Here is a 21,773-nt window from a genome sequence, read left to right as displayed (position 1 = left end):
GAGATGCGCTTGTTAAAAATTAAAGAGCACTGCAGACGATCTGCATTGGAGTAATGCGAAAGCACGGATGCTGCTTTTGCTTGCTTGTAGTTGCTTAATTCTTGTTTACCCATTTTAGTCTTTGGTACTTTCAAATTGCGCGCCAATCCCTTGCTATGCCCTTTTTGATTCGACTTCAGGTTTCGTGACGTCACCTTAATTGGCTGATAGTATTTGATACATTCAAATGTGGCGCCAAGCCATTGGTTAATGAGACCATTTTCGCCTTTACTTTTACATTTTAGCCTTTAATTAATTACCTAATTAACTTAGTGGCGTAATAATATTTTCGGACACAACATTACGTCACCCTCTATCGATTGACACCACTCATTAACCTCTACCACTTCTCAATCAATTACAACTTCTGCGGACACGATTTGCATTTTTTGCCTCTAAATAATTACCTAAATAACTTATTGGCCTAATTATTTTTGAGCACAACATTACGTCACCCTATATCGATTGACACCACTCACTAACATCTGCCTCTTCTCAATTACTCACAGTTGCTGCGGACACGATTTTGCTGGCGCGGCCTGCCGACGCTATCTGGGACGCGGTCTGCGGACAGAAATCTGTGAACATAGTGGCAATAAACGCAATTGAATTGCGTCAAAAGTAATGAAGCTAGACATTTGGCCGGCATTATATTTCTCAGTATAAGAGATCAGAGATCGCGAGACATCGATGACAGCAGCTGTATGGTGAGGCATAGATTGAGTGAGTGCTAAAACGAAGTTGATGTGCGCTCGCGGTGTTTCCCACCCATTAGTGTTGTCGGTGGTACAGTTCATTACGAGGCCGCAGAAACTTTAGGGGGCCAATCTAGCGTCCGAATGGAAAGGAGGTGACGGCTCTTGCTCTGCGAACTGGGCTTTTGTTGTGCAAAAGGAGAAAAAAAAAAAAAGAAAATGGCGTCGAAGTGTCGATCCATCAAGGTGGCATATCTGTGTAGTTTGAAATACGCATCTCGCAGCTTCAACAGCCTGCATAAACGACATTCAGCTCACCGAAATAGGTATCCGCTTATAATTTCAGATAAGCTGAAGTTAATTTCATCGAATTTCGAAAAACACGAGAGAAAACATTAAAATATGTGCCGCTGTCGCTAAACACGCTGCTGCTGCTTGTTCCATCGGGTTGAAAGAAATGCATTCGTAAGTGAAGACCAGTTATTTCCACACTCCAATGTTCGAGTCATCGTCCTTGGGAAATGAATGCCCCTGTCATATTCCTCCAATAAACCCGGTCCTGTGCCAGCTGCATCCACTTGACACCCTGCAGACGTCCTAACCTAATCAGCCCACCTAACTTTCTGCCGCCCCATGCTAACACTTTCCTTCCCTTGGAATCCATTTTGAGCGACCATCGGTTATCTTCCCTTCGCATTGCATACTCTGCCAAATTCGAGGCGTACATCGCTCTCAGCCAGACGTGGTTTCCCAGACGGACTTCGTGGCCTCCACCGAATTGTTCAAAACAAGTGTTCAGACGCGGATGTCTTTTGCAGCGCAAAGAAAGAGTCCGCAAAAGCCGCTTGCCTCATCTCTGCTTGTCGACGTCTACCGATATACGCCGGACACTGCGTAACCTTCTTTCCTCTTCACGGAAGACATTTATTATTCGGCTTGCTTCCTTTAGAGGCCTTCCGGCCAGTTTGATGATTTGTGTTTCGTTGAGACATTCCTTGAATATTAGAGAAATTTAGCTTACCGTGATCCGCGATCCGCCACCGTGACTCTCTACCGCGCGTGGGCGGGGCGCTCAAGCTGGTTGGTCCCGACGCGGCAGGTCTGTATGCCGACATCCAGTATGTGGCGCCATCTATCGGCGTCAAGGGAGTCTGGGCATGCGCAGTGGAACGCGCGGTGGCGGATCACGGTAGCGGATCGCGGATTACGGCAAGCTAAAACTCTCTATTAACATGTTCCGCCTCCTTTGATATCACGGGAGCCATTTCAGAGCGTAAGAGAACACGAAGAACCGACTAACTTTACTGAAGAAAGAACGCGGAAAAATTACTGCGCTGCATCCTGCAACTCATGAAGTCGGACGCAAGTGTGGTTCTAAATATGGGATGCTTTGTCGACCGGTTGAACACGCGCGAAAGACGGCCAGGAAAATAGGTAAAATATTCTTTGGCACCCACATGGCGCCCAACCGCTCCGCTGGCCGCCATGCTTGCAGTGCACGCAGCAGACGAGTTCGCGCGGCACATTCAGACTGCCGCTTGGAATGCACGAGCACGGAAGATTCGGCCGAAAACTGCGTCACAAATGAACTCCACTTCGGATGGACAGCTGCTCGAGCCGATGTCGAGAAACGGGTCTAATAAAGCAGTAGGCTCACTCAAAGCGCGTGGTCAGTGGCAGCAGCGTTTCCGTGAAATCGGACAGCCGGAATTTAGAAGCCTTATTGTTACCATGCTAGAAAAATATATATTTTTTTGCACAAAGATACCCTTGTATATTTGCGATTAATGGTCGCTCATTAAGGCACCAAACTGGGCCAAGTACATGGTGGTGGTTCATTTTTGCACTGTGTGCCGTGCGTGTTGACAAGAGTGGACACGCGCGAGTCTGTCGCCGATACTGGGTAGTCCGCGCTTCGTCCATGTCTTGGTCTGTCTTTCGTGTTGGCATCTGTAAGCGCAGCGCGCGTACGGTGCAGTGACCGAGTTAAACTGGCAGGTTGCCGAGCTAGGTGACGAGCTTATCGCCCTTACGCAAGAAGCAGCGTACAAGAAAAAAGTTATCGCCAAGGTGGTTACAACATCACTGCGAAGCAAAGCTTATGCCCCAAGGACTCATTTCAAGGTCCAAAATACCTGGTCACATATGGTTCATGTGTATCTTTAGGCCAAGTTTAATTGGTGCCCTTCTTGCGCTTATCCCGGATGCACCTCGTCGAAAACGTTCGCAGGTGACTACGAGGCTAAAATCTAAAGCACACTCATGTCTTGGTTACATATGTAGCATAGAGATGGAAATCAAGGATTCTGCGCAGATACATCGTTCAGAATAATTGCAACACCGCAGGCCCGCCACAGCCATCTAATCTCATCCTCTTCCCCTTTAGTGTTCTTAAACCGCAAGCAGCTTTCCGGTTTCACGGTTGTCACCGTTGGCCGAACTTTTATTCCGAAATAAAAAGAATCCACAAACAACGTTCGTCGCTGCGCCCTTTTAGCGACCTCGTCTCAATGATGATGATGAAAAACATTTATTTTTTTGTACAGGGAGGGACGGCGGGTACGGCAGCGGCCCTTAAGGGGGCACTCCTTAGAACAGCGCTAACCAGCTCATGTGACCATCGGTGGCGTTTGTTTACGGCGCATTTTCATGGAGCTTTCGCGTTCGACAACTACAGGCCCGATTTCCGATGCATAGGGATTCGAAGCAACCACATGAATACGGCACGCGAGCCACCGTAACACGACGAAAGTACATTTTCGGGGCAGGACTGGCTGGAGTTCGCCTGTTCCGTGCACCTCAAGCATGGCTGCCGGCGCCGCGGATGGGCGCCATGTGGAAGCCTAATGAAAAACAAAACAAAAAAAAAATCACCTCCGCAATTAAGCTCCGCGCTCCAGCGGTGTCGTTCTGCGTTTCGTCGAACAGAAGCACGGCACATTGAGAGGAACTACCACCTGAGGCGCTCGCAAATAAAGGGGGTCGCCTATCAGCTGTCTCGGTACCAGATGCGTGCGGGGTATATAGAGCGTTGCGATGCAGTTTTCGCGAGCTGGGCCGACCGCAGTCGGACTGCGCACTCGGCACCTTATAACGGCTGCGCGTAATTATCCCGCGAGTTTATGCGCGCTGCTAGGGAGGATGGGCGAGGAGGCCACACCGGCCAACCCCCAATGCCTCCCAGTCTGCCGCAGCGACGCCACCTCGGGTTTCCCTTTTTCCTCCCGGCGTAAATCGGAGACCTACCCTCCACAGTCCGAGACGTGCGCGCCTCTCAGTTGTCTCCGGTCTTTCGGCGGTTGATCGTGCACGGGCGCGGTTCATGATTTCCGCCGGAGAGACCGTCCGCCGTCACCGAGGCGCCCAGTCATCGTACGCACCTACCGCAGCATGCCGTGAGCGCGAAGCCACGCGTGGTGAGCAGAACGTTCCTCTCCCCTTTTCGCGTGCGCTTAACCCCATTTCACCCCCATTCGCTCGCTACGTCGGTTGCCATTTGAGTGTTAATTGTGCCTTGCCATTACTCGGGCATAATAAAGCCTGTTCGAGTACGTAACTCTATGTTTGTCCCCTCTGCCTTGAACCCGCCGCTGTGGCGACCTCGCTCCGCGAGTTGGGGGTCACAGCTCTGTCTGTTATGGCTGGCACGCCGGGGCTAGAAGGTGACTGCAACGTCTTTGCAGTGTATTTGGCGACTGCAGGCGCGCTGCGGAACATATACAGCGTCACCTAGTCAGTTCTGGTTCCCTATATAAGAGAACTAGATTCTGCTGACCTGAATCCGAGAGAAAGCAATCGGGGCCCAATGAAGAGCTGATTTTGCGGCCTCGTAATAAACTGCAGCACTTGATGAATGGGAAGCACTGGGAGCGCACATCGACTTCGTTTCAGCAATCAATCAATCGATGCTGTCATCGATAACGAAGGAGTTCTAGTGATCTCTGACCCTTTATAGCGATAAGTAATGCTTACCAAATGTCGGGATTGATTACTTTCGACGCGAATAAATTGCGTTCATTGCATACTTCCTTAGTCTTTTTACCTGCCTTATTACGCACACACAGCTAACGTGGAAGGGAACAGCTTTTCCGATTCTCCGGGTCAGTCGGTCAGAGCTACACAGCATTAACAATATCGCGGAAGACAAAATTGGAGGATCGACGCTTAAGCTCCGCCTTTACGGGTATGACGTCACAGTGTTCACGGCTCGTCAGCGATTCCGAATTCTTGTTCGCATACAATCATGTGTCACTGACGCTCAATCACTACTTTAAAATTAGCTCATCGGTAATCTCACACGCACTCATTAGGATATTGTCATAAACGCAATTAATTTACCAGTCACACCGCGGTGGTGCAGTTATATAATGGCGTCACTGTAATGTATAATGACGTGCAGGAACCATTTCCTTATTACTGTCACTTGGTGGTGGAAACAAAAGAAACGGTCATGGTTGCACCGAAAGGAACACTTTTATTAGGCCGACTTGCTACTGAAAAAAATAATAATCAGGAACTCGGCGGCGCCGATAGCAACAAACGCGATCTTTTGTCGTCGAGCTTTTTAAAGTCGGCGAAAAAACTTCAAGATAAAGTGGTAAAAGGAAGCTAGAACAGCCAGGAACAATGCAGAAGCAATCTAGCTTGGTTGAAATCTTTCGAGAGAAATCTCGGCGCATCTTGTGCTACAACGAAAGTGATAAAAGCGCGCAATCGTTCGCGGCATATAAATGAGCCAGCCAGCAGCCGCATGTCTGCATTCATTTGTGCGCCTTGACCTGCGCTGTCCGTTGTTTCACCGATGCATACAGTAGCAGGTGGCAGCATTTTCCCTTCGATTCCTTGACTGTTTGACGGCCCGGGTGACCAGAAAACCATCCCCATGGCCTGGAACAGCGAAGCTACGGCGACTCAGAACCAGACGGACGGCACGACGAAGGAGGATGACGAGAGGCAGAATATCTGGTCGTCTATCCTGAAGCAAGTGCAGGCGAGCCTTCCCAACAAGCTCCCATCGCACAAGCTGCTTCTCGTGCTGGGCGACAACGAATCCGGCAAGACAACCCTCATCGCCAAGCTACAGGGCAACGACGACCCCAAAAAAGGTTCGGGCCTTGAATACCACTACCTTAACGTTCGCGACGAGTTCTGCGAGGACCAGACTCGACTGGGCGTGTGGGTTCTCGATGGAGACCCCTGGCACCGCAACCTCCTCAAGTTCGTGCTCACTGAGGAGACTATTGAGAACACGACCGTGCTGCTGACGGCGTCGATGACGACGCCTTGGACCCTGCTCGATTCGCTGCAGGGTTGGGCCACGCTACTAGAAGAGCACCTGACGAGGCTCCGCCTTCCGCCCAACACAGCCGAGAAGAACAGAGTGCGGATCCTGCGGCGCTTCCAAGACTACATCGAGCCCGGAGACGAGATCGAAGGGGTCAGTTCGCCTCTGCGAAGGACCTCTGTCACCGTCGGCGACGACAGCGGGTTGGATGCCGGTGTGCCGTTGGGCGACGACACGCTCACCAACAACCTGGGTCTGGACGTCATCGTAGTCATCACTAAGACCGACTACATGAGCACGCTGGAGAAGAACTACGACTTCAAGGATGAGCACTTCGACTTCATCCAGCAGGCGGTGCGCAAGTTCTGCCTGCGCTACGGCACCGCTCTCTTCTACACCTCGGTGAAGGAAGACAAGAACTGCGACCTGTTGTACAAGTACCTCGTGCACCGCATCTACGGCTTCCCCTTCAAGACGCCCGCGCTGGTGGTCGAGAAGGACGGCGTGTTAATCCCTTCGGGCTGGGACAGCGACAAGAAGATCGCCATCCTGTACGAGAACATCACGTCGGCCTCGCCGGACGACCCTTACTCGCAGGTGATCACATATCCCATGACCCGCAAGCCGCTTCAGCTTCCCGTGGTCGTGGCCGAGGACGACCAGGCGTTCCTGACGCGCCTACAGAGGCTGCTGAACAAGCAGCAGCCGACGATGCCAGGGCTGCCCACCGAAGAAGCGGCGGTTGTAGCGCCTGTCGGCGCCAAGCGTGGCAAGGAAGACGTGCTGCAGAAGTACTTCAACAGCCTGCTCAACCGCAGGATGGTGTCCGCTAGGACTACCATCCGCACGGTCGAGAAGTCGCTCACGAGGAACGAGGCGGCCGGCGAGCTCGGGCGCATCACTCGCTCCATCGCGGAAACGAGGGACATAGTTACCGCCACCACTACCCCGACCGAGTGGGAGCCGCAGCCGTCCAGCTCCTTCAGCTCCTAAGTGCTCGCTTTCACGTAGAAAGAGGCCTTCACATTCAGAGGCACTCGTTGAGTTGTGGCTGTCAAGTTACGTTTTATGCTTCATTTCTATTCATTTGAGGTACCGTCTTTGCCAAAAGTAACCAGGCTGCTCTGAAGGCTGGCGGAGCAAGCGCGCGGCCGTGTGTGGCGGCGTTGCGCTCGCTGTGGCTTATCGGTGCTCGTCAGCTCCGAGGGTACAACAGCTGACGTAACTTCGCAGCCTCACTCTCACCCGTTGGATGATAAAAACTAGGCGCGCATGATGTGTCTGCTGCGGTTTCACGTGTGCGAAGCTTGGTTAAGCCCAGCGAGGGCGCTCAGTATAGCGACGGGGCTATTCGCTCTTCTTGGCAACTGCCCTGAAGCAGATATGTCGCGTTTCTCGCTGTATAATTGTACGTGCTTGTGTTCTGTAATCCGCTGCTGAAACGCACCAGCAGAATTGCGCTTTCCTGTGTGTTTGATACGCCTGTGCATCGCACCTCGAAATTTCAATATGCTTTCTTCAAGGTGCCTTGCGTATGTGCCACATTACGGGTCGTAACTATAGAGAAAGCTTGCGAACCCTTTAAAGTCACCTTATCTCTCTGGAAATTGTGTCAGCCCCTCGGGGTAGCAGTTTAAAAATACGTGCAATGATTGATTGCAACTAATTTTTGCGTTTGCTTGTAGGTAAGTTTTGGTTTAAGTAAAGAACTAAAATGAAACCTTCCTCACGCTTACCCATTATATGCACATGATTGCTTTCTCGCTCGCGGAACCCTCATTTCAGGGCGACACTGTCTGGCAAACCTAGCACATATTCGTCCTAGAAACGAACAAGAGCGCACAGTGTCTACTATCACCTGCTTTTCTGTTTTCCGCAGTTGCCGAGCAGAGCGGATAGCCCGTCGCTATACTGAGCGCCCTCGCTGGGCACAACCAGGCTTCGCACGCCTGGAACCGCAGCGCCTAGTTTTTCTCATCCAACAGGCGAGAGTGAGGGTGCGAAGCTACGTTAACTGTTTTACCCTCGAAGCTGACGAGCACCGATTATCCACACGACGGACCACGGACCTGTTTTGGTCCGCGGACCAAGCGTCACGTGACGTTCCACTTCCGGTTTATGAGGTCCGCGCCAGGTCCGCGGACCGGAGCGGGCGAAAATGGCTGGGCATTTTTCTCGGACCGCGGACCGCGGACCTGGCGGTGTTTGTGAACGGAGGAGCCGCGTTTGCGCCCGATTAAAGCGCATGAGCTAGCCCACATCAACAAAGTGCACTTTGAGCACGTTTTGAAGAGCACCAAGTAAAATATAGGTAGTATCTAGAGTGGCGTACGGTGGTGTTTTTATTCAGCCTTCGAGTACCGCGTACCACGGTACGTGTAGCACTACGTACTGCTGCCCCGCCACGTCCCGGACGAGTGTTTTACAGCGGCGTGTTTAGTGAAAAGCGTCAAAAAACATCGGACCCCAGCTACATCATGAAAGAAAAGTTCCCAAATGAACACGTCCGACGCCGAATGCCACGAGTTTGCCGGAGCGGTGCCGCCACAAGCGCGGTGGACGACGGCGCAATACTCCCTAGTCGTCACTAGGCCTATAGATTGTTTCGCATCGAAGCCACCGCGAACGGTGCTTTCGGTTTGACCAGCACTGTTGTAAATGGCCTGCCCAGTGAAAAAAAAAAAAAAAAAAGAGGTTTGCCGACTGTCTTGTAACAAAAAAATAAAAAATATGGCCATATATGGGCGAGGCCTTAGCAGCGGAGACAGCTTATAAGAAGACCGGGTGAGCCGGCGCGTTGCACATGCGGCAGCTGTTATGCAGAAACTTGTTATCACAGTGATCCTCCCGAAGTGGTCAGTTCGGTTACGCCTTTATGTGAGGCTTGTTATTCTATAGGAAAGACTATTTCCCTACGCACGCTGACGTAAGAGATATCCGCCGCTGCTGTAGCACGCCTCGACGTGGCGGATAGGGCGATGCATGAGCGCACTATTCCGAGTCGAAAGTAACCCCACGCACGGTGTTACAAATAATTAGGATAATTGTAACCGCAGCTCTGTTATGCTGATCGCCTAAATAGCAACGGTTGCGCGCTGTGCAGCAGTGGTGAGCTGCTATTCGCGTTAACTGCGACTAAGTTCGATCCACAGTTAAGGCGTCCGCGTATGCTGATGTGGTCCTTATCACCTTCATCTTCGCATCTGGAATTAAACGGATTAAGTGGAACGCTGTCAACTTAGGTACGTTGTTAGGGCGGCACAGGTGCGTCCATGTTTATATGAAGCCCCTATAGACGAAGGCCGTACCTGAATATTGCCCAAATGCACGCCAAATTTGGCAGTGGGAAATAATGTAAAACAAAAAATCGGAGGCAGTGTCCAACGAGTGCATCGCGAAACGGCGAAGTAAATAGTGTATACCTTCGACCGGCCCTGCGGTCCGGCTTGTCGGCTGCTATTTTGGCCCGCCGTGTGGATGCTGTTGCGGGCCGGACCTAGCCGGACCGAGCGCGATCGACGCCACGTGACCGGTCCGCGGACCAGTCCGTGGTCCGTCGTGTGGATACACCTTTAGCTACAGCAAGCGCAACGCCGCCACATGGCCGCGTGCTTGCTCCGCCAGCCTTCGGAGCTGCCTGGTTACTTTTGGCAAAGACGGTACATCCTTTGTAAAAGTGTAGAGCTCTGGGGGTCTGCTTCTGTGCCGTCTAGTGGCCCTGAGTGAGCATTAGTGGAATGATGGTATAGTTAACCAATCTAAAACAATAATTAAGATATAGGGAGAAAAAATGAGCATGATAGCAACTGCTACCACCCCGTTTCAAAGGGGACTCTCCTATATTTCATCCATCCATGGAGGTCCTTCCCTTTGGAGAGGGTAGGACAAATACTTTTGTCATCAAAAAAATTCGGAACATTGGAAATGCATTACAAGCCTCACGAAGTGGCCCAGCAGCAGAACTCCTGGGCTCTGCACTTTTGACAACAATTGTAGGTTCACCATTATCGCAAAACAAAGAATAAAATGTTTTGCCTTACAATGTCTTCCGTGTTTCAGCAACATACAGTTTTTGGTTCCAGACACGTTTGAACTACTGCAACCATGCCGTTCTATAGACCCTATTCGCTATCAGGTTTAGCAGGCGGCAGTTGTGGCAATTACGCTGTACTGTGAAGACGCCATGACGCCATAACGTTGGGCGGTTCGAAACTAAAAGCAAACAAAAAATGTTTCCGACGCGTTGATAGCGTCGGCGACTGTCTACCGGCCATGGTTGTCGCTGGGAGGATTTCAAAAAGAGCCAGAACTGAAGCTAAAAGTAGCCAAACCATTTAAACTCTGAGCCAAATTAGTAGCTAAGTAAAACAGAACCGTTCTTATGAATGCAGTTCTTTTAATAAACAGTAAATATTAAAATTACAAAATGTTTCTCTTTTGCTTAGTCTTGGGTGGACTTGTTGGTTATTCATACTTCTTAAACGTGCATTGATCACGGTAGCTTGATGCCGAAAATTTCTTGACCAAGCCTTTGCTTCAGCCTGTGCTTTAACTCTGCTGAGTAGAATATCTCGTGTAAGATTTTCCTCTCATCTTGACTTGTTCTTATGTATCTTTTATGCAGCATTCTTTATTTATTTATTTAACGCTACTATCAAACCTATTCAGTACTTGGATAGGAGTGGATTGGTTACATCAAAAGTACACACGTAGTACTAAACTAAAAAAATGCACATAAAATAGTCATAACCAAAGAAAAAGGTTCACAAACATCACATCTACAAGTGGATAAGAGACGATAATTCCCTCAGAGCTTTTTGCATACACTATACTATTTGTCAGTTTATTTATTACAATTTCGCGCTGTTTCGATAAAAAAAAAAAGAATACTTAATACATTTTTTACAATGTTTTTTTTTTTCTTACGGGCTTGAAATTCTTGTTGCGCGCTATTTTGGATGTGAACTCTTTTATATACTGCTACTTGTCAATCATGACTAGATGTAAACTCTTTTATATATAGCTGTTACTTGTCAATCAGGACTAGATCACTTATGATGGAATAGAAGAGTTAAGCATTTTATTTCGCCTTAACTGCACATTTTAAAGTGTTCGAACAGACTGTCTTTGCCGGGCCTGAGGCGAGCGTATAGTCGTAGAAGCGCGGGCCCGGTTCGGGCCTGCTCCATGCCCCATGTCATGCTCCATGCCATAAGTCCGGGCTGGGCCTGGGCCGAAAAATCAGGCCCGTGCAGTGCTCTACTCGAGATACATGGAAGGACGAAGCGACGCGAGCGCCTCCGCGGATCCCTTGATGCGAAAGCACATGGATCAGTGAGCAGAAATAACCAAGAGAGGTACGTGAGAGAAGCGATGCTGTCCCTTGTGTTAAAATAGCGAAGAGGCTTATTCCAATGCTAAATGTAGAAAGCGTACATAGGTCGCACAAGGATTTGGCGTGCTCAAACGAACGAAGATACCTCGGAATACCCGCTCGGATACTAGCGGCACGGTTCTCTCTCTCTCTCTCTCTCTTTTTTTTTTACACATTTCTCTTAAAGGAGAAAACATACATTACGATCCGAGCGTAGGTCGTATATTCACAAAAAAAGCGACATTCCGTGCCTGATAAAGCGTTTATTTTTGATAATTACATTTCTGCGGCCAAACTGCCGGCACTGTACTGCCGCACACATCGTCGGCCATGACGGTCATGTTGACAGCGGCCGTAGCATAGCCGTAGAGTTTCTAGGGACCCTAGCGGCCGCTCAAACCGGAAATGCCAGCTTTCCGCGCTTCTATTGGCTCGCGTCCGCAGCAAGGCGGCGCCCGTTTTTTTCCGACGCCGGGCGCCGAGTGCTCGCCGTCGGGCGAAAAACGCCGGCTTGACGCGGCAAAAACGCTCCATGTATCTAACATGGCTGGCGCTGCCCTCATATTCCCACTTTCTATTTTTCTGCCACAGATGGCGCTTCCTGTCAGGAGTCCTGTCAAGAGCAGGGGGAGAAAAATATAGGGAGAAAAATGAGCATGATAGCTACTGCTACCTCGTTTCAAAGGGGACGCTCCTATATTCCATCCATTCATCCAGGCTTGCTTTGGGACACGGTGCTTTGGGAGCTCATGGGAATACGCCAAACCAGAGTGTGCAGGTTGACCTGGGATGGTCTTCTTTTGAGAGCAGGGAAGCTGGCAGCAAGATAGCGTTTGAGCAACGATTGAGAAAAATAGGAGAAAAGCGGTGGGCTAGGAAAGTCTTCAGCTACCTCTACATGAAGAATGTTGACACAAGGTGGAGCAGGCGGACAAGAAAATTTGCAAGCAAATATTTGGACAGCAGTAGGGGAACCAGCCAGGAATTATCAATTAAGAAAAAGGTTAAAGAAACAGAGAGGCCCCGCCGGGGTGGCACAGTGGTTACGGCGCTCGACTACCGTTCCCAAGAACGCGGGATCGAATCCCGGCCTCGGCGGCCGCTTTTCGTTGGAGGCGAAAAGCAAAGCGCCTGTGTGCTGTGTGATGTTAGTGCATGTTAAAGAACCCCAGGTGGTCGAAATTTCCGGAGTCCTCCACTACGGCGTCTCTAATAGCCTGAGTCGTTTTGGGACGTTAACCCCCCCCCAAAACTATAGTGTACTAGATTAGGTACACTATACCCAAAACCAACCAACCAACCGAAGAAACAGAGAGGGGCCTGTGGAAAACAGAGATGGAGACCAAATCAGCATTGGAAATGTACAGAACTTTCAAGCAGGAAATAGCCAAAGGAAAACATTTACGATCATTCTAGCGGCAGCTCATTGTTGCTCGAGGCTAGGACAGGAGTATTGCGGACTAAGATGTGCGGAGGATGAGGAAACGGCTGAACACTTAATAATTTCCTGTAAAGGGCTCCGTCCTATAGTTCAAGGCAATGGGGCAGATTTAGCCAAAGCATCGGGGTTTAAGGATAATGGAGGAAAAATTGGTGGCTGAAAGCAAGGCAAGAATAGGTCCAAACAATGTTACTACTCACGGCTAGGCGGCCTGTGGCACCGCCGCCCGATTCAAAGGGTTCAGCTTTATCCATCCATCCATCCAGCAGCAGCGCCACCACGTGGTTCTTTGGGAGCCTTACCTGCTTCTTCAGCGTGTTCTTCAGACACCTAACAAACTTCATTCATACCGGTACCATATATCTACAAATAATATACAACACTGCCTGACACAATGCCACACAGCCTTCCAGTCACCTGCCTACACTTGCCCGCCACCGCCATCGCTGCCCATCTGGCTCGCCTCCTAAGACCTACCTCCCCTATAAAATTCCCAACACCTTCGTGTAGTCTAGATCCGATGGGGTCCCGGCTTTGGTGACCTGGCTGTGTGGTGTGGTTGAGGGAGAATATTTTAAGAGCATCAGCTCTTACTCATCACATTTCTCGCCCCTTCAGTGTGAAGTTCAAGATGGTGGCCCCCATAGTAAATCGATATACCAACCCATTTGGTGATTGGCTATGTCACTGATATATTCAAGATGGCCGCCGATCGATGACGTCACCGATACATCTAAGATGGCGGCCCCATAAAACCAATAACAACCCCATTGGCGATTGGTGACATCACTTATAAATCCAATATGTCGGTCAATAATGGTTATTGATGACATCATTAATTAATCCAAGATGGCGGCCAAATTCGGGTGCCAATTATCACATCATAATTCAAGATGGCAGACAAGTGAAACCACGTGGTTATGATGTCATAATCGAAGAGGACGGCATAGTTTCGGAATCTCAAATTCAAGATGATGGTCCAAGTAGGGTGCCAGTCATGACTTCATATTTGAATATGGGGGATATAAGTGAAACCACATAATTATGATATCATAATCCCGCATAGTTTCCCGATGATGACGGCATAGTTACGGAATCACAAATCAAAGATGGCTGCCAAGCTCGGGTGCCGATGATGTCACGGTTCAACATGGTGGATAGAAGTGGAACCACGTGATTATGATGTCATATGACGAAATGGCACCATATTTTCAGTTTTCCAAGTCCAAAATGAAAGCTTTTGGTGTGACGTCATAGCCAAGTTGCTAGTGTTATTCGATAATTTGAACTTTCGGATAATTCGAGCATGCTTTTCCTAGTCTCTTGAAAACTGAATGAAGGCCCCTTGAAGGTGCTACTCTAAACTTTGATATTTGATCTGATATTTGAGGGTTTTTCTCTTGATTCAATTTGATATTCGATTCGAGAGTTACTGTTCTGTATTCACACACCCCTACTTGCAATACTTTTGCTCACTTTTTGCTTGTGTATGCGTGTGCATCTGGGATGGGCTATACATGTGTTCTCTGCTGAATTTATTACAGTGGTGTGATGTTCTGTTTCACAAGATTGTTCTTAAGCTGAATCAGGACTTTTGCCTAGTCTACTTGGTTCATGGCTAACTGACAGAAAAGACAGCAATACGGTGGCAAAACAAGCACGATAAGTACCACTCACACCAGATCACATGGTATGGTTGGCCACAAGACAATGCAAAGGGCACCTTGAAAGCGTCTTCAGCTGAGCTTACCATCTTTATTTTTTTTTAAATCTGAGTGCCTTTCACAGCCCTACACAGGCTGTTCACAGAAAAAAAAATATAATTTGTGTCTTGTAGCTGTGTAGAAGCAGGGACGAAGAAATGCATCTCCTTTCAGTGGCTGACAATTAGCACAGTTTGTGCAGTGACCATGCATTTCCCCGTTAATTAGCCAGATGGTGAACTTATACTCTGGTGCACATTTTGGTAGAGGGCACAAAATACATTGCATCAGAAACTTGTAGAGCACCTATTAAAGTGTGCTTTGACCCCTTCTTTTTATTTTATGCTTTCTTGTGCTGTGGTAGTCTATTGCTGACATGCACCTGAACTTGTACAACTGTCAAAATTTATGTCATGATGTTTTTATGTTTGACTATAAGTGTTAGCCAGCATACATATGGGGTTGTTATCTGTCATAAACTAATTATCTGTAACTGCTTAAATGTATGGCTAAAATTCTTCTGCTTATGCGTGGAAGCTGGCAAGAGCTATATTGTAATTTTAATATTGAACAACAGATCAATTTTGTTACCACTTAGCACAACGCATATACTCCTGCAGGGGAAGTGGTCCACAACTATCCATGATGGGCAGGATTTAGTTCATTGTCTCTTGCTTTTACATTTTTTAAAAGTTAATGAGAGAATTTGCACACAATGAACAAACAGAAATAAATTTTTGTAGTGAAGAAAAGTGCTAAGGTATCAAGTTTTGGGGCTGAAGAACTGTAGTGTGCTTTAAGAAAATAAGCACAACCAAAGTGGATATGAAAAAAAAAATTATCAGTTGTTGCTAAGCACAAATAATCTGATAGGTATGGCAGAGAAGTTCTTTGTCTACATTGGAGGGTTTTTCATTAAAAAGCATTACATTTTCTTTTCATTACAGAAAGTCGTCCTAGACAGTATTCACGATGAAGATCCCAGCTACACGGGAGATGGATATGTCAGGTAAGCATTCATACTGTTTGTTTGCTTGTTTGTTTTTTTGTCCTAAAAGTTATTGTGCTTATAGAAAAATTGTGCCCACATTCACTTTCCGCATACTGTGCTGCCTGTATTTTGTCCTACCGTTACTATTCTTGCATCGAAATGAAAGTACAATTCAAAGCATATTCCACAGTTATTGTGGCCATTCTTTCTATCTGAACTATCCAAGAAGAGTAAACTAAAGCCGTTAGCACTGTAGTTAGTCTATTCCATTGCCTTCTATACTCTGAGTGTTAGTGGAGACTGCACGGCAGGACTTTCTTTCACTTTACTCGCTCATGCATAGACAGCCACTCTTGGGAGGAGATGCAGTAAGGCAGTGCCAGCTCAATTTCATTGTATGGCCCTGATTCATGTTTCACAAAACAGCAAGGGACAGTTAGCCAATGGTCCCTTTCTTTCTTTTTAAGCAAGACATATCCTTCTTGAGCATTTCTAAGCCATACACAAAACCTGCGATCATACTGATGGTGTCTGTGTATGCTCATCCTTTCTTGTTTCTTATCCGAGCTAAATAATGTCACTGTTGTTGTTTTGCTACAACTTTTTTTCATGTTTATGTTTGTGCCTGAGCACATCTTCCATGTTTGAAGAGAATGCAGGTTTAGACAGTTTAGTCCCCAGTGCTGACACCAGTTTTTCATTAAGTGCAAATTTTCTCCTAGCATGGTGCTTGGCTTGCTAAGGGGAGAAACTCCCAAGAAAAAGTGCTTGACCCACCTCATGCGATCCTTGTACCGTGCTGCTGATTAAAATTTATCATCGCCATCTTCCGCAGCAAAATGCGATGGCTTAGGTTTTCCATCGGACCTTTTCTGGGAACAACTGGTGTATTTCAGACTAGCGTGCTCATTATTTCTCTTGCATCTTTTCTCTCTTTATTGCAGTTTGGCTGTTATTTATGCTGTGTTTTCCATCTCCAACTGGCTGGCACCGTCAATCATCAGCTTTGTCGGCCCCAAGTATACCATGCTGTTTGGTGCCGTCACGTACAAGTATGTATGATTTTGTTTATTTCTTTCTTTATTTGCCGCAGTAATGTGAAGGAAGGGACAGGTGCTAGTTCCATCAGTCAGTGTGCAGAAAGCTGCTTTAATCTCCCGATGCAATTTTAAATTTAGAGGCATTTTGCATGACATGCAACTTTTGTGGCCCAAATACAGTATGTTGTCATAACGGCAGATCCATCATGAGATGTCTGTGCTGCCTTATTGCTATGTTGTACACATTCCCCCCTCCCCTATTTTCAGTATATTCATAGCTCAGTTCCTGTTTCCTGTCACATGGGGCCTGTACGCTGCATCCGTTGCCATTGGCGTGGGCGCTGCAAGTAAGTTTTACTCTTGATACTGGCAGAACGAGTATGCACTGCACAGTAGCTGATTGCATTTTCAGTTTTCCTTATCTTCAGAGACTAAGCTCGACTTGAAATTTTGAGGCTTTATTAATACTAATGGTATCTTTCTTGGCTGCTCAGTGATTAGAAAATTGTGGAAAAAGCTTAGCTGTGAGAAACGAGTGGTGAAAGTTTTCTTATATTTTTCTATGCTTTTCATAGTTAATTAGCCATTTTATAGTGTAGGCAGCATATGATGGGCCATCATAAACATACCTGACTTGTAGTAACTGAAAATGTTGTCTGTAAGTTTACAAAGCCTGTTTACTAACGTTTAGGCAGAATATTCATCCGTAATAGTGTTCTGGTTTTTAGTGTTACGCTAATTAGTTCTCTTAATTTTTAGCAAACTCATCTCTTTTCTGGTTGTTTACAGACCTCTATTTGCAGTGATGCCTTTGGTGATCTTATATAGTGAGGTTTATTAGTTTTGTTTATTTTCGACACCCTTCGCATCTTCAGACAGTGCAGTGGGGTGAATCCCCTCGTGCCTGCTGGGCGTTATAGAGGGATATGCGATATATGTACTGACTAAAAAAGTTACCCTGGTTGCTAAATGTGATAATGGAGCAAACAACTGGAGCAAATAGAATGCTAAGAAAAAAAAATAGAACTTGAAACAAATACTAAGAAGAAACATTTGACAAAAGAAAGCAAAAAAAAAACATATGAAAAGAAAAGAAGATTACACTTTGTCAGTGCCAGGGAGAGAATATCATACAATAGTAGCATAAATACAGAGCACAGTTTTATGTCCTGCACTGACCTTCACGTCAGCTTGCTCTCTGGTGTCAAGATGCGAAAAGTGACGCTTCCCCCTGGGTGCAGTGATATGGACGGGCCAGGGAAACTTCCTGACCATCAACTCCGATGGCACCACCATGTCCCGGAATAGTGGCATCTTTTGGGCCATGCTGCAGTGTAGGTGAGCTGGCAGCAAGTGTCTCCAAGTCATACGCAGCAGTGCACCTAGTTCTATGTATCAGGCTTCTACCGCACAGTACGTGCATGTCAGTGTTGCATTGTGGGAAATCTTGCTGGAGGAGTACTGCTGATGGATTTTAAAGGAACAGTGAGGACAAATCAAAGCTGGTCCATGTTGGTGGAATGCAGCATTGTTATTAAATCACTGCAATAGATTGATTGCATGCCTCTGTTAGATTTTGTGCGTGTGACAGTAAGGTATGCTGCAGGCAGGGACTTGATTGCCCTCCAGCATGAAAAATAGACACTCGGTAGACTTTATTTAGGTGTACCCATTTCAGCTGGAAAATCACCTTTCCAGCTGAGTTTCCAACTGGACTGCTGTTTTCCAGTTTGAAGGGGATGAGATTCCAGCTGGAAATTTTCAGTTTGAGCTTGACTGGCGGCATAAATTTTCCAGCTGGAAACTGGAACATTCCAACTGGACATGATTTCCAGTTCTGTCATCCAGCAGGTAATGAGGGCTTTTTCGCCTTCGTAAATATTGGCTTTGTTCTGTATTTTTTTCACTCCCTCTTGCTTATGTGCAGGATGCTAGCAGATAAAATGAATCATCATGGCTGTTTTGAACGTGTTAACTATGTTGAGGGTGTTTGATAGTTGGGGCTTAGCTAAGAGCCCTGTGCTGCTAACTGTGACAGAAATGCCAGTTATTCTTTTGGCAATTTGCCTCGATAAAACCTGCAGCAGTTTACAAAAATTTGTTCTGACTATATTGGGAAATGTAATGGCTGCTAATTTACGAAACTCAAATATGGAACAAATTTAAAGGTTTGGCCCATGGAAAAGTAAAAACTTCTATAGATAGTTCTCATACATCTAGCAGTCAGCACTTAAGTTAGATAAATAAAAGTGAGGTAAAATTTTAATATGCTCAAGTTCACCCATCTTCGCCCATCGTGATGTCAATGTAGCGCAGCAGTGCATTGGACACTGTGTGTGATGGTTTTTAATTTTTACTGAATTTCTAGTCTGTACTGTCATAGAGGTTGCAATATCTTTTTGCCATGTCTGTGTGGTGCTTGGTCAAATAATTTTCTGCGTCAAGCACTGTTTCTCAGTAGTCAGCTTCTGTGTGCCTGTATGCTGTTTATACTACAATGCACCATCTTCGCTTGCTTTTGCTCGTCAGAGGAAGCAGTTCCTGCTCCTTATGATCAGGCTGCAGGCACCTCTATACTCATAGCGATTTCCACTGGTCGATTGGAGCTGGGTGCCCGAACCGGAATAGAGCGACCTAAACTGCTACAGAGCGAATCACCCTTGGTCGACCAGCGGAACGTGCAGAGTGCACGGCGGAAGTAATGCTGAGCCAGTTCCGCAAGTTGAAGTCGCATCCCTGCGGCGAAATTGTTGCGGTTGATAAATATGCAGGAGTGCGGCTTTCTGCAACTTGCTTTCGCATAACTTTAATGCTGTAGACGTTTTTCAATAGACGCACTTCGATATATTAGCGCAAAAAAACGGTGATGCCGAGTGTCCTCTGCCGATATCTCTAAAAATCGCTAAAAACAGCCAAAAAATTCTGGAAGTGACGACATCACCGGCTAGAACTTCCGGTGAGGTCCAACTTTGGTTTGCAGATAGAGCGCCTAACCTTGCCTCGAGTAGCTCCAGACGACCAGCGGAATACGTGCAACCTATCCCGGTTGACCAGTGCAACTCAAAATTGTCATCCTGGGGCAAGAACGCATGCTCCAGAGCGACCAGTGGAAATCCCCATCAGTGTCTTGATCTGATAATTGACTCCCTCTTCTTACTTGCTGCGGATCTCACCCCTTTGCATATGCCCACTTATGGCATTACTCATGGGATTTCACCTCTGTTAATTATTACACGCAATTCTGCGGCATTACTACTCATTGGTTTCGTTTGCTGTATGTTGTGTCCCCTTGAAGAACTATTTATTATGCAGCGAGGGAAATTTTTCAAATTTCTGGATTAATTCAAAGGATCATGCCAAGAATCCACAGAAGAAATTCCCAACCTCTCTGATAATTATAATCTTTCCGCTTGCTCCTCACATTTTCATGTAAAGTCCCAAAATGTTTTTGAAAGTACCGATCACACTTTTTACCGATTCTGTTTGTGTAAAGTTCTTATTTAAACAAATCAGCACATTTTCTCAGATTTCACCTTCCATTTATCTTGCATGTTTGGGTTAATATGTGATGGCGTCCGTGTTTCAGACCTCTGCATATTCTGTCGCACCCACATTGGAGGACATTGCGCCTCGTGCATAAGAAAGCTGAAGGTGCTCGAGTCACGCCCACAAATGTGGTGGGCACAGCATAGGTTACTTTGCAGTTAAGCTTCGAGGTATAACACTCTTGTTTTTGTTTTCTTGAGAGTTTAGTTATCAGACACCATTTTCAGCTCATGAAAATTTGGTGACAGAAGCAGTTTTGTTTGATATGCCTTCATTTTCATGATTTTATTGTCAATTTAACTACTGGAAATGAAACCACGAAACATAGTGCTCACACATACACACACATATGCGCATACACGCACAAAAAAGGTTGTTCAGAGTAGTGCATGTAAGACAATGCAAAAATGCCTCTGCTCTGCTTTTTCTTTCTGCATTTCAGTCTCATCTGGGGCAACATATTTGTGTACATCCAGTTCCAGGGCCGTGAGCACATTGACCAACACAGCCGATACACGGTCTACGGCGCACTGACTGGAATCGGAGTGCTTGGCATGCTGCTCTTGTTGCTGCTTCGGGGAGGTGGCATCCCCCGCCGCAGAAACAGTCAGCGGGAAACGTGAGTACCAACTAGAAAACATGTGCATGAAGAATGCACTTTGTGCTCTGTTGCTGTCGTCACACTATGGCAACAATTTTAGACATTGTATTGGAGCCTTCAGGACATGTATGGCAGCCCTAAATGCTTATTCCATGGGGAACTGATGATTAGTGGTATCACGCCCCAGTGGCGCAGTGTCTTTTGTCTTGAGCGGTTGATCCCAAGGTTGTGGGATTGAATCCCGGCTTCGGCATTACGGTGGTGGCAAAATGCAAACCTGCCCGTGTGGTGTGACGTTGGCGTACATTAAATAACCAAAAAGGGCTAAAATTTAAGTGGAGGCCTTCACTGTGATGCTGCTATCTCTCTTCCTTCCCTCACTCATACTTCTTTGTGGCTTTCGTAATGATGTGGTTCAGCTGACAGCCTAGAAGAGAGACAGTTATTGCCCCCTTCTCCTCTTTGTAAGAAATTTATTGTATACGTACTGATTAATAGTGAACTGTTTCATCATTCCTCTCCCATAGTCATGGACTCTTTTTTTTTTGTGTGTGTGTACTGTGTGAGGTGAACTAGCTTGCCGGAAAAAGTACGCCCAGATTAACTTTTTACGCTTTTCTTTTCGTGCACAGGGGGCACCACGTAAGTAGGGACACATTGAAATGTAAGCACAAGAATGATGATGAGGAGTCTGCCAGTGGGTGTTCGCAATGCTTTTTATGAGCAGCTCTTATTTTAACACTGAGGCATCGCAATCGCTGCAGCTTAACTTATTGCTCTGAAATTTGCTGAGCACCATGTTAAACACTAGAGAGGCCAATTTCAGAGGGAATACTGCGACTTTTGACGGTTTATTTTTCTTGCTCTATACCATGCTTGCAAAAGTCTAGAAGAGAAAGAGATTTTGGTAGCATCCTTAATTTTTATTGTGGGTGTAGAATCAGGGTTATGAAAAATTTGCTCGTGGGCACACAGGTATGGCTAAAGAGTTACAGCATATAGTGCTGGCATTCCAGCAAATGAGCATGCTTAAATTCGAGACAAGGCTGTTATCAGTGT

General features: G+C 46.9%; 1 protein-coding gene and 1 pseudogene across 7 annotated transcripts in view; both read left to right on the top strand.

The window, feature by feature from the left end:
- LOC146189065 (UNC93-like protein MFSD11) overlaps positions 1-21,773 on the top strand; it is a 64,520-nt gene that overhangs the window by 22,376 nt on the left and 20,371 nt on the right. For all 7 annotated transcript variants that reach the window (XR_014707629.1, XR_014707628.1, XR_014707630.1 and 4 more), the window contains exons 2-6: positions 15,484-15,545; positions 16,472-16,579; positions 16,835-16,914; positions 17,809-17,905; positions 20,556-20,732. Coding sequence is in view for 4 of the 7 variants with exons in the window: in XM_084603994.1 (XP_084460120.1) it covers positions 15,484-15,545; positions 16,472-16,579; positions 16,835-16,914; positions 17,809-17,905; positions 20,556-20,732 (524 nt within the window). In the remaining 3 variants the exon portion in view is untranslated. The remainder of the gene's footprint in view (positions 1-15,483; positions 15,546-16,471; positions 16,580-16,834; positions 16,915-17,808; positions 17,906-20,555; positions 20,733-21,773) is intronic.
- Positions 5,475-7,132, top strand: LOC146189066 (cytoplasmic dynein 1 light intermediate chain 1 pseudogene; annotated as a pseudogene).

The sequence above is a fragment of the Amblyomma maculatum genome, chromosome 5 (assembly GCF_055883805.1).
Source record: "Amblyomma maculatum isolate TAMU_Amacu chromosome 5, ASM5588380v1, whole genome shotgun sequence".
In the NCBI taxonomy this organism is placed as follows: domain Eukaryota; kingdom Metazoa; phylum Arthropoda; class Arachnida; order Ixodida; family Ixodidae; genus Amblyomma; species Amblyomma maculatum.
This window is presented reverse-complemented; position numbering and strand designations above follow the sequence as displayed.